The following is a 15672-nucleotide window of genomic DNA, read 5'->3' as shown; positions in this document are numbered from 1 at the left end:
TTTCAGCTTGTTACCATGACTGTGATGTCTGGTTTATCGCTTGTAGCTGGCTGACTAGAAAGTCACATGCCAAGTGTGGAGGTATGGCTCAAACATAATATAATGACAATATTGAATCACAATGATGTAAACATTGGGGGAAAAAAATTACCAGTCCAATTTCACAGAGATTGTGATGCATTAACCTAAATCCCTTAACTTTTCCTCATATTTCTTTTTCTGACCCGACTGTTACTGTATACTTTCAGCCATTATTGAGCTAGTAGACTTCAATGGTGACAGCATCCGCCATAACGAGCCTATTTCTGGCACCACTGCAATTCTGTACTTATACTATATTGTATCATATTTCACACCTACAGTGTTTGACATGTTCCAGGTTTAAGGTGGAATTCACCGTGTAAATTCAGATGTACCTTACATACCGATTTGCGGAGAGATTTTTGAATGGTGTATTCACAAACAAGCGTGGGACTTAACTTCAGGGATTCACTGTCTGTGTGTGTGTGTGTGTGTGTGTGTGTGTGTGTGTGTGTGTGTGTGTGTGTGTGTGTGTGTGTGTGTGTGTGAGAGAGGGAGGGAGGGAGGGAGGGAGAGATTGTGTGTACGTGGTTGTGTGTCAGCCAGATGGCCTGAGGCCTAGCTGGAGCCGTGGCTGGCTCTGAGCTGAGATGAGATGAGATGAGCAGAGGATAAGCTTGGACTGGCCATGGGCTACGATTGTCCTTCACTCTGCAGGAATCCATTAAGGTTTCAGGGTCTCTTTAGCCAACACACACACACACACACACACACACACACACACACACACACACACACACACACACACACACGCACACACAGATGCACACGTGGCCATTTAGTCGTGCCTGTCAGAATCATAATAGCTGGATGACAAAGTGTCTTCCTCAGCAGCAGCCATATGTATAGGTGGATCTAATCCCACACTGTGAGGCTATGACTCATCTCCCGTGGTATATAAAACTGTGTTAATACCTGTCAACCGCAAGAAATGGCTACCAATTGTCCCACATACTGATAGCGGTATGAGCCAATTCGATAATTACATGAGTGGATATGCACAGCAAGAGACGGAAATCTCTCTCTCTCACACACACACACACACACACACACACACACACACACACACACACTTACACTGAGAGAGAGATAGGGGCCTGGTGTCACTCCAGGGCAGCTGGTGTGAGGGGCTGAAGCGTTTGCCTTCATAATAGAATCCATACAAATTAAGAGCAAGAGAGAGAACTGATTTGATTTGACTCATTATCCTCACACAGTAATTAAAGCCTGAGGGTGGATAGATGTTTAGACCCTCAGACAAGAACATCATTTTGCAGAAGCTAAGCCAGTCTCATTCGTCCTCTACCGTTGCAAGTCTCCGCATCTAAGCTCATTCAAATGCACACACACACACACACACACACACACACACACACACACACACACACACACACACACACACACACACAGATGTTTGCCAAGATTCAATATCAGTTGGAGATGAGGAGACATGACCTGCATCCAAGAATTTGTGACCAGCACTTGAGGAAAGTTAAAAAGAAAATCTGGTTTGTTATTTCAAGACGGACATGGAGAACTCTGAAAAGTTCACAGTACGAATAGAAAAGAGATTTCTCTTCATTGAAACATGACCGAAAAACGTTCAGTCATCGGCGGTGTGCTTTCAAACGTAAAAGCACTTTGATTTCAACATCATTTGACCTTGGTCTGTGTTATCACAGACACTCTATAGCGTGTTTTCTCAGAAATAATTGAGTGAGCAGCTTTGGCCTCACAGGTAGCCACTAGCCAGAGACTATGATAGCGACTTGGCAATTGACTCACAATAAGAGATTATACGTGTGGTGCTCTGTGGCCCTAAGGCTGACTTGTTAGCTGGTTGGCTGACCATCTTTCGGGGCCCGAAATGTGATCAGCCCCTCTTAGCCCGTCTGTTCCAGCAGTCGTCTCCTACTGTTACTCATCAGCATAGCACTGAAGCGTAGTGCCAGAGAATATTCTGGCCAAGTGGTAGTTGAGACACTTGGCATGCTTCTGATGAGGTGGGATTCTTGTTACATCCCCGTCCTTAAAATTAACTTTAAGTGGCATTAAGGCTAATAGGAGAGTATCCTCTTTTGCCCAGAGATAGTAGTGGAATATTGCTGTTAAAGTATACTACATACATCTACATATGCCCTTGAAGTCGGCTCTGGACAAAATATAAATGAGTTTCAGGTTAGTTCCTTAGTAAACTTGGCAAAAAGAACAAGTAATTCTACAGCCATCGGACAAAACCAAGAGGTATCAGTGATGGGAATCCCTCTCTAGTGCAGAATTAACCCGCCCAATTTCTCCAGTACTTTATCAGCTTAGTGCTGCATCTTAGTGACTCATTTAGCACTGTGAGTTAGCCTAATGACTCGCTGGAGCATGGCCTGTCAGCACAGACAAGCTGAGGCGATGCGGCCACGACTGTCACATCCAGGCAGCCTTCAAGCTGAGGAGTTGTGACAAAGTGACATCCTGAGACAAACCTAAAGGCCTAACATGAGGGTGCAGGGGGTGGGGGCTGTGTGAGCTTGTGGGACTGTGTGTGTGTGTGTGTGTGTGTGTGTGTGTGTGTGTGTGTGTGTGTGTGTATTGATGGGACGGGGTAACGCTGGCCTCAAAGCTAGGATGCTATCTTATCTCCTCCGACTCCTCCGCCTGTCTAAGCGAAGGAGACAGGGGAGACGAGATGAGGGGCGACTGTATGGGGAGTCACCCGTCGTGCTATAAGGTCAGAACACAAAGCAGCGCCAAAATGACACACATCTACTGTGATGGAGCCGAGGCAAGCTAACACACAGGAAAGGAGAAAAGGAACGGCAGAGCAAATTAGACCGGGTAGAGGGCAACAATAGAAAAAGGTAGGAACCGTCAAACCAGATGCTGGCCGAAGATGAACATGACGACCGTTCTTTGTGGAGGCACAAGGTCACCGACATAAAAGGAGTGAGGCAGACAGATTTGTGGGAGAGAGGACCTCCTATTGTTCTGATCCACTCAGCACAGACAGCCTCTCTCCTCAGCAGCAGCCCTCTAGCTGAACTGAATTACAGCACAGCCCATAACATTACATCATTCATAAGAGAATTTAACGTGCCCCCGATACACACACACACCCATGCAACCCATACTCATGCATTTGCAATGATGCACACACACACACACACACACACACACACACACATGCACACCAGAGTTCTTGCAGGCACACAAGCCCTAACGTTCATCCACCCTCAACCTCGAGAAGTCTGTGTGTGTTGACAAACTTTGCTGTGGGGGGAACTAGCAGGCATAGCAGAGAGATCAAGACAGGCGGTTAAAAAAGCCACTGAGACACAGAGCAAGACACACACACACACACACACACACACACACACACACACAACTTGAGGAGGGAGGCGAGACAGGACGTGCTCATACTGTCAAACAACTTCATTGCTGGCCCTGGCGCCTAATTATGCAATAAAAGCGCCTCAGCGGGGGGGGAAAGCAGCATAGCCCAAAATAAAAATCAGCCTGCCTAAAAAGTAAGAGATTCACCTGGTGTAAAATATCCGCCATCTCCCCAGGGATGGGAGCTGTGCTACAGGCCCAACACAACTCTATTCTGTTCTCTGTTTCCAGCACATATCACAAGAGGCAGGCCAGCAGACAGTGAGTCAGACCTAGATTCATATAAACATTGTGGTGGAGTAAAACTGCAGGTGATGCAGGGAAACAGCCACGGGGATGAGGGGAGAATAGCAGAGAGAGGAAAGTTAGGAAGGTGGTGGGAGACTGAAGCAAATAAAGTGATGAGAAAGAGGGGTGGGTGTGAGAAATAATGTGTGAAGGAGAGAGAGGGGGGACTGGGTGAGTATACCATGCAAGGCCTGCTGTCAGAAAGATGTGTGTGCGCTTTTGGAAGAGTTGCAAGTCGCATCCAGAGACCAGTTAGGAAAGATGAGTGTCAAAGCCCAACCCTGCCGCTGCATTAGACACTTAATTAACCTCCGTGTGCGCTAAGCCAAAGGCTTGGATGTGTGGACAGAGTGTGTGTCTGGGTGTATTTTTCTGTGCATGTTTATGAGCTGATCGATCTGTTTGCCAGTAGGTATCTACAGTGTGCAGCATTTTAAGTCCCCCAGTGCCTTCATTTTTCATATATATATATATATACATATATATATATATATATATATATACATATATGTATATGTGTATGTGTATATATATATATATATATATATATATATATATATACATTAATAAAAAATTTATTTGGCTGTAAAATGCTACTGAATCCTTCTTATTCTTGTACGCCATCTTGTTCACCTGCAGTGCAATGAACTTACTGTATGTTTCCTCCATTCTTTGTGTTTTCTTTTTTCTTTTTCACCTCAGCAACATCCCTCGATCCCTCATCAAATTTCATCCACCCGGAAACTCCCTCATTTACCCTCCCCACCCGTCCTCTTCACCCTCCCCTTGTTCTCTCCATGTCTCCATCCCTCCCCCTTGTCCTGACCCTTCACCTCCAGTTTTCCCCCTCTTTCCCTCCCATCCTCCTTTCTCCTCCTCCATCTCCTGCCTCCCCACTCATCCGTCTCTCTTTTGCTTCTCTCTCTCTCCCACACTCTCTGCCCTTGTCTTCCAGCCATAAGCTGCTGCTGGCAATTATCAATCTGCAGTCCACATAACACGCGAGAAACAAATGCACACACTCTCGAGCACGCAACATGCGTGACGCATACACACCAGCACTCCCAAACCAGCACTCCCGGACACACGCTCACAGTCCTTCACGGCTACAAAGCCTCGAAGTTACGCAGCGAGGCCCTGAGAGAAAAGAGTCGGCTATCACACGACTGCACAAACAGGAACACAGTCCCCAATCCTTTATGTAGGAGCTTGTTTGCGGTACACAAAACAATGTACACAAACGAACATTTGCACACAACTACAAGCAAAACGCAAACACACAAACAAAATGGGCACACGCACAAACACACGTACACTAGCGCTGTGAACGAATGAATAAACAAAAAAGGCACAGCCCCTGTATACAGGCGCCGACACATGAGAGCAGTGTGCGTCATCTTCAAAGGGAGGTTTGAAAGAACACACCGCCACTCCACCCCGGCCTCTCCCTCCTTTTCCCCGCCCGCCCCCGACTACCAATATGTGTTCAAAGGCCATCCATTAACCTTTCACTCACACAGGCCTCTCTGTGATCTACTGCTCTCAGCCAAGGGCTTTGAAGAGCACAGCAACCACCAGCACCGGGAAGGGAGCAGAGGAGGTAGAGGAAGACGGAAAGAGGCAAAAGGTAGTGAGAGGACAGGGAAAGGAGGGAATGATAACAACAAGAGATGTGCCCCGGTAACAGATAGTAGGCAGAGGGTTAGGAAGGCAAGCAGAGCCAGGGGTGTGACACTCGAGGAGGGAGGCTGGACAGAAAGAGGGGTAAGGCGATGGGCAGAAGGGGAAGGAGGTAAAATACAAGGTGGAAAATGGAAGCTGTAGAGGGAATAGGAAGGGAAGGCCGGCAAAAAGGAGGGGAGTTCGGGGGAAGGACATCATGATGCAGAGAGAGGGAGTAATAGCTGAGGTGTTAGGGGAGGGAAAGCAGAGAGATTGGATGAAAATGAGTGCCGAGTGAGAGAAGTGAGAAGCGCCGACTGTTGCTAGTAAGATGGGGGGAAGCTTGAAAACATACACAAGAGGATAAGAGGGAGAAGCAGAGAAGAAAGGCTTTACAGCTGTTTTTTATTGCAAAATCCAAATGATACACTGCAATATTCACAAACCACTAAATTAGCAATTAGTGTCAGCTAGGCCTGTGGATTTCAGCTTTATGGCGGAGAAAAAACGCAGTAAAACATAGTCAAAGGTCATTTTCAGACCAAATGACAGCATTTACTTGTCTCTATGAACACATACATAACTAGTCGCTTCTGACGGTCTATAAAACACAAAGTTATTATTATTATTGCAAGTCTGTATTTTCTGAAATTAAAGTAAGTAAGTCATCTGTCTGTCTATGATTCTGCAGCTTATTCTAATGGAAAAGGAAATTGTACCTACTTGTACTGTTGTATCTGGTGATACTAAGATAGTTCCCAAATTCATTCAATGAATGATTAATAAGGAACCTTAACAGCTGCAGGTGCGCCATGTAGGAGAAGTGCAAAGAGCGTGAGCCTTTCAGGTTAAGTTCACCTCGCTGAATTGTTATTCAAGTGTCACCTGATTCTGATCAGTTAACGCCATGCACAACTCCAGCGCTCTGCCTGAGGTGTGCTCAATTTTTCGTATTGCTCTAAAAGTGTAGAGCTTTAAGTTTACAAAACACACATTAAAGCAATATGCTGTTCAGCAAATTTTACAACAACAAGAAGCCAAGTGCACATGCAGTAGCAAGGTTAGCGGCACTATCTCTTTATTGCCTCCTCTCGAGATATTATTGCTACAAGCCTGTCAGAGAATCAATTCTTATGAATTAGTGAGTAGGTTGCAATTTTAAAATTATCATTTTAATATTGTATTGCGGGACTGAAAGTCTACCCTCTCTCTCTCTCTCTGTGTGCAAAAATTAAATATTGGATGTGGTTTCAGGTCAAGTATTATGTTATTTACTTTGAGCAACACTTAGACCCGGAATAACTGTCAGCTCGGTCATAAAAAACCATCTGGCTTACAGAGGCGTAGTGAATACTTCATGTGGCCCTCCGTGAAAAAATATCTACCCACCCCTGCATTATAGAAAGCAAAATACTGCATCAGGATCCGTCCCCATTCAGACATTGTCACCACCCAAGGACAGTCAAGAGACTAAAGCACTTTGTTGAGAAGATGTGTTAAAAAGAAGAAAAAAAAGCTAGTCCCCAATCCTTAAATAATAACTCCTGTTCAGGAGAAAAGGCACAGAAGACAAGAGCCGGGGAGAGGAGGGGACGACAGATAAAAATGTCTGCGTGTGCACTAAAGGACCAGGGGCCTTTCCACGCGACTGATCTGAGAGCAGAGGCTTAAATACAGGGGAGACGAGAACAGATTCCACCAGTCAGCTGGCACCGGTGTCCTGATACGAGTGGCACACACACACACACACACACACACACACACATACTCACGCACTCTTTCACTTAAATCTCTACGCACTCATGGACATACATGTACATACTTATAAATTAACACACCTCACACGCATTACAGACTGTAATGTCCCACAAGTGGGCTTGTTATGGTCTAGCTTCCACCACTGGTGCACATAAATACTAACACACACACACACACACTCACACCGATGCTTGTGCTGTGTTAAATGAAAGCTCTGTGTCAGGACTTCATCATGTACGGCGCAGCTGCCTGCAATGCCTGCCACATTAAGCAAGCCTAATGGGCTTTCAGAGCAGCAACACTACGTATGAAGGGTTGTACATTCTCCGGCATTCTGTGGAATCAGCGGGACATTCGGTTTGTCTGGGTTTGCGTGTCAGTCTGTCAGGGAGCCCGCCGAGTTGGGCAGTCGGAGGGGTTTTGTATATATTGCAAGTAGCATGACTTTATTTGCCTCGGTTAATTTGAGTTTGCATACACAGATGAAAACATTGTTTTTGTTTCACATAGCCATTACATTTCAAAGAGAAGTGGAAAAGTACGATTCAACAAGATAATAGGGCAGGTGACTGAGGACCGTGGGACAGAGCAGGGAAGAAGTATGTCTACAAAGCTCATGAGCTGGTTAGGAACATTTGCAATACAGAGCTGGTTCCATAGGAGAATAACTGTGTGAGTGTTGGGGGTAAATATTAGAATGTGCAGCCAGGAGTAGAGTGAGGTTAAAGCATGGCAGATTAGTCGGGACACGGAGGAGGAGCAGAGGTACACATTAGACTGTGAAGCCATGTGTGATGATCCTGCAGGTTTCCAAATGAGCTCTGATTAGCCTGAGAGTGATTCTGGCGGCTCTCGTCACATCAAAAAACCCTGCCCTCTTCCTTTAGACTCTACCTCCCTCACTTCCTTTTTCTTATTCTCTTTTGCTCTCTGATCACACACTCACAGTCTAAAGAGAATACATTGGAGCCAAAATTCAGCTGCCAACATTATGAGCACCAGAACGGTGTGGGTGTGCATGAGCATGTGTCTACGCGCATGCCCGTGTGCCTGATTCCATTAGAAAAAAATCTTAATTTCATCAAACCAAATTTTGCACCAGTGCTTTGGGGCTGAATACAGATAACAGTCAATTGATTATTAATGCATTATTAATACCCCCCAAGTGCCAGGTTACACAGATAGTTGGATTATTTTTCACACCCACCCACCCACACAAACAAACACATCGCCAGAGGCCAAATGTGTCCGGTGGAACAGAGCATACACTACTCAAATCCAATGTTACAAAAGCAGTCAAATTAAGATGGGGGAAAAAAACAGCATCTATTAAAATTAGAAGTGCACCTGGCCAATCAGAGCTTACACAGAGGGAAAGCTCAAACCAATGCTGACACAGGCGTACACAGACCCAATTTAATTTTAACCTCCATCCCTCCCTCGGTTTCGTCGACTCCTCCTGCTTCATCACTTGCCCCTCCCTGTGGCGACTGTGTCTCCACCTAACGCTCCTCCCCCCTGATCGTCCGAGCTGTCCGTCACCCAGCGGCTCGTTGGCACGGAGCTGACTGAGAGCATACAGCAGATGGTGTGCTGCTGTCTGCGTGGCAGGCCACTAGCAGGACACCCAACAGCCCCTCCCTTCCCGCCTCGGTCGTCCGCCTCTCCCTGCAATCCCTGTTCCGTCCCTCCAGCACATCCTCTAACACACACACCCTCCAGCGTCACTCCGGCCCAACCAGGTCACCTGCTGCCAGGCTAACAGCTAGTGCACACACACACACACACACACACACACACACACACACACACACACACACACACACAATGAAATTTCTCATGGTACATGGCACATTCAAGGAGGTCACACATATGGCGCCATTACATGCACGGATTCCCCCTTATATTCTTGCCACGCTCCAAGTAACATCAAGATGACAAGAAATTTTATTGACATTCACACACACACTCACTCTCCAGCTCGCTCACGAGCTCTCTCCATCCCCAGTAGAGGCCGTTTGGTTAATCAAGTGCAGTGCTTCTAGCCTGGTCAGCAAGTCAATATACTTACAACCTTCATCACGTAGCTGACGCATAAATATTACATCCTCATTTGCTACAACCTGGTCAGGCCAGTTACAGTGAGCCCAACAGGAGCTCATGTGCTACATTACAAGCTGGCTCAGTGGAGCAATACAAAATGATCTGTATTACTGTATATATAAATGAACAATATTAAAGGAATAAATACAAATAAATACTGAATGGACATGATTTTAGTGATTTTGTAATGTGAAAATATTTTTCAAAATACCACAAAATGCCAATGTTCGATACGCACCTGGCGAGGACGGAGCGACGTTGCTGAAAGCCACAGCACAGGTGAAGATGATCCAGGCTGCTCGAGCCATGTTGGGGGCTGAGCAAGGGGGCAGGGCAAGGGGGCGGTGCTAAAGCGAAGAGGCGGTCAGCAGGCACAGGTGAGCGGGGCGGCACTTCCTCAGCTTACACCCTCCCCGAGGGTGATCCTGCAGAAAGAGTGGGATAAAAATATCAGAGAGGTAAGGGCCTCATAAACATTTGTATGTAGCTGTACATTCATAAAGAGCAATTATTCTGCCGTTCTGTTTTTCAATTTCACTCCTCTCAGTATGGCATTTGAATTAGACGGCGTTGACTAATTTATTCTGCATTCATCACTGGAATATGTGATAATAACTCTGCACACAACTGAATGGCTCTCGAGTGGTACAGCATACTAAATGGTTTCAGAGCAGGCGGAGGAGAGGAGAGGAGAGGAGAGGAGAGGCTCCCCCTGTGGTGGTCAGGTATAATGATCAGACAGGGAGATCTGAGGCCATTTTGTGCAGGACGGCATGGCAACAGCTGTTACCACTACCAGCTCATCACTCTACAGCGTTTGAACGCTTGATTCAATCAGACATGCAGCATATGTTTTCGGGCCGTAAACGGGGCTACATTCAACATGTGAGAAATGCTCTTCTCCTTTGTGTGTGTGCGAGCGATTGTGTTTACGTACAGGCGTGCACACAAAGCGAGATGGTGAGAAGCGGTGACTCAGTCAGCGGTGCCGTAGGGCTCACACATCTCAGTTGCCTAATGAAATAAATCATAATCTGGAACTTGAGCTCTGATTTCTTCTAGAATCTGCTCTGCCCCTCCAGGGGCTGAGAGACAGAAAACAGTAGGGACGGTATTGTTGGAGCTAAAGCTCCTCCTGCTGAGCGTGCTGATGAAACAGACAGATTGGACTGCGTCTGTCTGTATCTGTGTGCAATTTTTTGTATTTTTTTGGAAGGGGGTTTAGAGGATTTCCTTTGATCTCTCCAACCCTCTATCTCCTTTATTTGATTGATCCTTACAACTTGAATAGTAGAAGGACATAATATAATCACCTAAGCACACACACACACACACACACACACACACACACACACACACACACACACACACACACACACACACACACACACAGGTTTGGCTACTATACAGAACTTGTGTTGACTTTTAAATGACTTCATTAATTTCCAAATTCTGAGCCCTAGCATTTTCAGCTACCCCATACAATCACCACTTCAGCCCAACTAATTTGTCCCTGGTTGACAAGCCAACAGACCTTTTCAGAGCCAAACATATTAGACGGTAGCAGACATGTCATGCTTAATCACACACAAACTCAAATGTTTTCATTTCATAATGTGTTTCAGCCATTAAATGATAAAGCGTACAGATGCTGGATTGAGCACATGTAGCAGAATATGTGTAAAAATGTGTGTCTTACTGGGAAAATATTGAAGCAGAAATTCAAACTAAATATTGTGGAATATAGGTGCAGAGTTTTTAACCCTAATCTGAATTTTAAACTCAAAATATAAGTAAAACATTTGGAGCTCTAAAACTGGCATGCACTTTCGTAATCTTTTGATCTTTGAATGTTTGCTCAACAACACACACATCAACATGCAGACACGGCAAAGCTCTCTTCTCCTGGCAGCCAAGATGGCAGATCCTGAGTGACTGGGTGTTTTCACCCCCTCTCTTCGTCATCACTGATTTGGCTTCCCCTCCACCTCTCCAGCCCCTCCTCTTCCTGACCTTCTCTGATATTTACCCTCCTCCCCAGTGGCAACGCCCGGCCCGCAGCCACCGACCTGCCTGGGTGTCGCTGCGTGGATTAGTGTGTTGGATGTCGTAGAGTACGAGCAAGATGGAGCGAGAGAGAAGGGGGAGGGCGAACAGCGGTAGAGGGAGAGAGGGAGAGAGAGAGAGAGAACGCGAGCAGAACAGGGTACAAAGCACATCCGCAGCAGCTGTTCTTTACACCGACATTTATTTCTATCATGTGCGCACAACACACAAACACAACCTCCGCACTAGTGCAGCCTGTGCCTTAATTTGTGTTTGTTTGCGACCACCCTCTATGACCAGAAGCTGAGAGAAAAGGACACGCTCAGAGGGAGGGCAGGGGAGACAAAGAAAGAGTAGAAAAGCAGTAAACAAATAGCAATAGACATGTGATGTGGTGCTGTAGAGGGCCTTGGCGGCGGCGCTCTCTCACGGCCTTTCCTCCCCCGCCCCATGTTATTAATGGTCAAAAAGCGATCCCCTCCTGTGCAGTGACAGGCTGTCGTTATTTCTCTCCAACTTCTGTGGTTTTAATAAGAAAAATCTGTCTTTCCTCTTGTTTTTTTGGTTTTTTTTGACTGTGCTTCTGTCTGTACTTTTCAACAATAGCTCTCCTGTGGTCTCAGAAGATGAGGGCTAGAGAAAGAGCAGGGAGGGAAGGCAGGTTTGGGATTGAGGGAAGGAGGGAGAGAAAAGTGCAGGGTGGATAAATTGATTTCATTTTGTGACAAAAAGAAAGCCAGCATTACACAACACTTCATTTCAATGTGGTGGGAAGGGAGAACAGAAGGAATAGAGGTAAGAAGGATGTAGCGGTGGCCAAAATGGAGGAAAACAAGAAACAAAGGAATGAAAGAACGACGGAACAAAAAAAAGAGAGGAAGCATCACGCTGCCTGACCAACCAATAAACAAGGGACAGAAGGAGCAAAGGAAGTAAGGAACAAACAAAATAAGGGATGGATGACTTTCTGCATAACGAGAATAAATAAGAGAGAGTGGGAGGAGAAACTGCTGAAAATAGCGAGAACAGAAAAGAATAGTAAGAAAGCAGGACGTAATGTCAAAGGAGAAAGCATTTCTTCTGCCTGTGTCTGTGAGTCAGTCTGCCTCTGGGGGGAGGGAGGTTAGGAGTCTTTGCTGGGTGCGAGATGGGTGTTTTCACCCTCCGTGCTCTCCCTACTGGGTGGATGTTACCCACCCGTGGCCAGAGGCTGACCTTTTTTGCGCTGATCACATCCATAATTATTATCATCACTATTCCTCTTCTAATAGAGTGGAATATCATACCCCTATGAGACCGGAGCCCACAAAATGGGAGGAATGGACGGCACTTTCAAAGGTGAGGAGGGAGAGCAGGAGGGAAAGAGGGAGGCAGGCCGAATGACAGGCAGCAGATCTGAAGGAAGCAGCGGCAGAGTTACCCTTAAGTGCACAACTCCGTCGCCCTTTTTTGGGATGCTTCCTTCTGTTTCACCAACTATTCATTTACATGCTGCCTTGATCTAAAGCAAATGGCCTTATTATCCACTTCTATTGGATCATTACGATAATGGCCGTGATCATTAAGGATCTGTTTGCTTTAGCGGACATGCTCTTGCAGAACAGGGTGTCACAAAGTCCTTTTTATACAGGGGGTGGGTGGGGGGGTACTGTGTGTGTGTGTGTCACGAGAACCATTCAAGTTCACCCCATCACGCAAATTATATCTGTACAGAAGAAAGCGGCATTTAGGAGCATTACCCGACCAGAATCAAAAGGAGGGAGAACAAAGAGTTTACGTCGACAGTTTTTGCTGCATAATTAGAAAAGCTGGTGGAACTCTCAGAGCTGCTGTAGCTCCAGGCTTTTTCTCTTCTGTTTTTTTTCCCCCCTCCGAGGGGGAATCTGATATCAAGGTGGGAGTGACAAGTATGATAAGTGTGAGTCGACTCTGTGCGTGTGTGACTGTGCAGCCCGTGGTCAGAAGGCTAGAGATCCACACTGCTGATTGGACTACCACTGCAGCTTTAACAGGAAACACGTTACTAAGAGCTTGCCAAAGATGCTTTGCAGACGTAAATTTCTTAATTAGCATTTCAATATATTTGTAAATGAGATACGTTGTATGAACAAGTGAAAATCATGCAGGGCAATGGGGAGCAAAGCGGGGAGTGTGCAAACACAAACACGCAAATTTATTTGGTTAGAAAAACGTGATTGATTTAAAGATTTGACAGTCACAACTTATGACCTGTTGCTTTATGCAAAGGGAAGTCTTTGCATCCTAAGATGAAGCACAAGCATTTCCCATGCTATTAGGATTGATGTTTATGCCTCAGATGCTTCTACAACAAGTAGCTGGTTCAGTAGCAAAGCTCCCGCTATGAAGGAAATGATTGCCTCCTAGCAACCGACACAGTCGAGCGTGCAAAACTAAATGGCAATCACATCTCACTTACAAATCAAAAAATGATGCAAACTGCTGCATTAAATATTTGTAATCAAGTAAAAAATTCACTTCAGATAAACTTCCAACATCTACTTAAATTGGAATAAATGGAAAACAAGTATTTCTTTTGCAAATGCTGTTGGGATTTGCTTTCAGTCAGGTCTGAGACAGGCACTTTATTTCAGAGCAGAGTATCACTAGACTCAGTGAAGGCTAGCCATGTAGTATTAGAGTCTGATGAGACTGCAGAGAACGACAAAAACGTATGCTTCGCCTGGGGGCCTCTAAGTAATTCTCCCTCTGACTCATCGGTGCTGAAGCTTTGTCACACTCGATACTCTTTTGTACTCTCTCGAGTTGGGCAAGAGGGAGCTATACAACGGACTGTAACAATAAATGAGGATAAAATAGAATTAATTAATTACTTCTTCACCTCCATAAAACTAATCATTCGCCAAAGTGAATATAATTATCCTACTTTTTCCTTTTGAAACGTAACAGACATACGATGAAATATCATTACCATCACCATCTGTGACCGAGCTTTGCTGAGTGGTAAGCTCTGTTTTTACTGTCAAACCTGCCTTCCAGGATGCTGAGGTATGACAGTCAAATTTAATTCAATGATTATTCAAATTAGCCAGAGTGGTGATTTGGACACACTTCCACTTGCAGTGTGTGTGTGTGTGTGTGTGTGTGTGTGTGTGTGTGTGTGTGTGTGTGTGTGTGTGTGTGTGTGTTAAAATCCCACATTAACGGAGCGCATAGAATCCGATTACTTTGATTATTAGAAAGAGTTAGCTTCAATCACTGTGCAAAAAAACGGCTGGCACAATCTGACATCATTATCCGTGGAATTCAAAACAACAGGAAGTATGCACTTTTAGCATTTTATGTCCTAAAACTCTCAAATTAAATAACAGAATTTTCCCCAAAAAATGTATAATTCCACATCTGTACACTTAACGGATGCCAAAACAAAATCAAATTAATGTCACTGCAAAAAAAAAAGACACCAGCTTGTGTAACGCCATCCTCCCGCCCCCTTCAACATTATCTTCCAGTTGGGCCAATCGCTAATCTCTCTAATCCTCTTTGGTGAGGCTATCGCTAGCAAAGACAACATAATAGCATTAGATATTATTCCTTCACAACAGCCTCTATTACATTTGCATTGACGCTCGACAGCCCACGCGGTCTCGGTCATAGTGAGAACTGTACTGTTAACACTGGAGCATTCATTCAGGATGGATAATGTTGTTAAGATAGCAGCGACTACACAAGCGCATTCAGGTCAGCTCATCCCAACACTTCTCCATTTACTGGGGTGGGTCAGTTAAGGCCGGGTGCTCTGGTGTGGTAGTATCTCGCTGGCTGCAGCAGCAGGGCTGTTTATATAATGACACCATTGTGCCGGCTGTGTGCAGATGGAACATCAGAGCTCTTGTAATGGCCTGTGTATTAGGGCCAATGTGTTTGATTACTGACTCAGGGAGAGCGGGGATAGGCTGTGTAGTCAACAGGGAATAAGGCTCCTTCCAAAACAGCAACCCAGGGAAAAAAGAAAAAAAAGACCTATTTGAAGAAACCGAAGAAGAGTCGGAAGAGACAAAAAACAGAGGGAGACTTTAATGGAAGTGTGCTTTAAGGGAATGCAAATGAGACAAGGGAATCTGCAGAGCTGCAGAACACAGCGGAGGGATATCAAACACGGCTAGTGTGGCTGTCAAAGAGGTAAAGGAAAAAGGAAGGGGCTAGAGAGAGATCCCCACTCACTTTATTCAATAGACACTCCTGAACCACTTTTTCCCTGCTTCAGTGTCCGCCCTCAGCTGCAGTTCTCCACAAACCCCAACCCACATGCCTCCTCATCTCTGGAGTCTACACTTTAACTATTATATGTTTCTGAAACAGTAGTAGGCC

At 45.4% G+C, this 15672-nt stretch overlaps 1 protein-coding gene across 2 annotated transcripts in view; it reads right to left on the bottom strand.

Annotated features, from left to right (window-relative positions):
• The window catches only part of adgrl1a (adhesion G protein-coupled receptor L1a), an 89676-nt gene that overhangs the window by 41740 nt on the left and 32264 nt on the right, over positions 1-15672 (bottom strand). For both annotated transcript variants that reach the window (XM_068719212.1, XM_068719213.1), the window contains exon 2: positions 9515-9701. In XM_068719212.1, the coding sequence (XP_068575313.1) occupies positions 9515-9584 (70 nt within the window). In that variant the 5' untranslated portion in view covers positions 9585-9701. The remainder of the gene's footprint in view (positions 1-9514; positions 9702-15672) is intronic.

This window comes from Cebidichthys violaceus, unplaced genomic scaffold, assembly GCF_023349555.1.
Source record: "Cebidichthys violaceus isolate CVI_PGR_0920_01 unplaced genomic scaffold, fCebVio1.0.p SCAF_23, whole genome shotgun sequence".
Taxonomy (NCBI): Eukaryota; Metazoa; Chordata; class Actinopteri; order Perciformes; family Stichaeidae; genus Cebidichthys; species Cebidichthys violaceus.
This window is presented reverse-complemented; position numbering and strand designations above follow the sequence as displayed.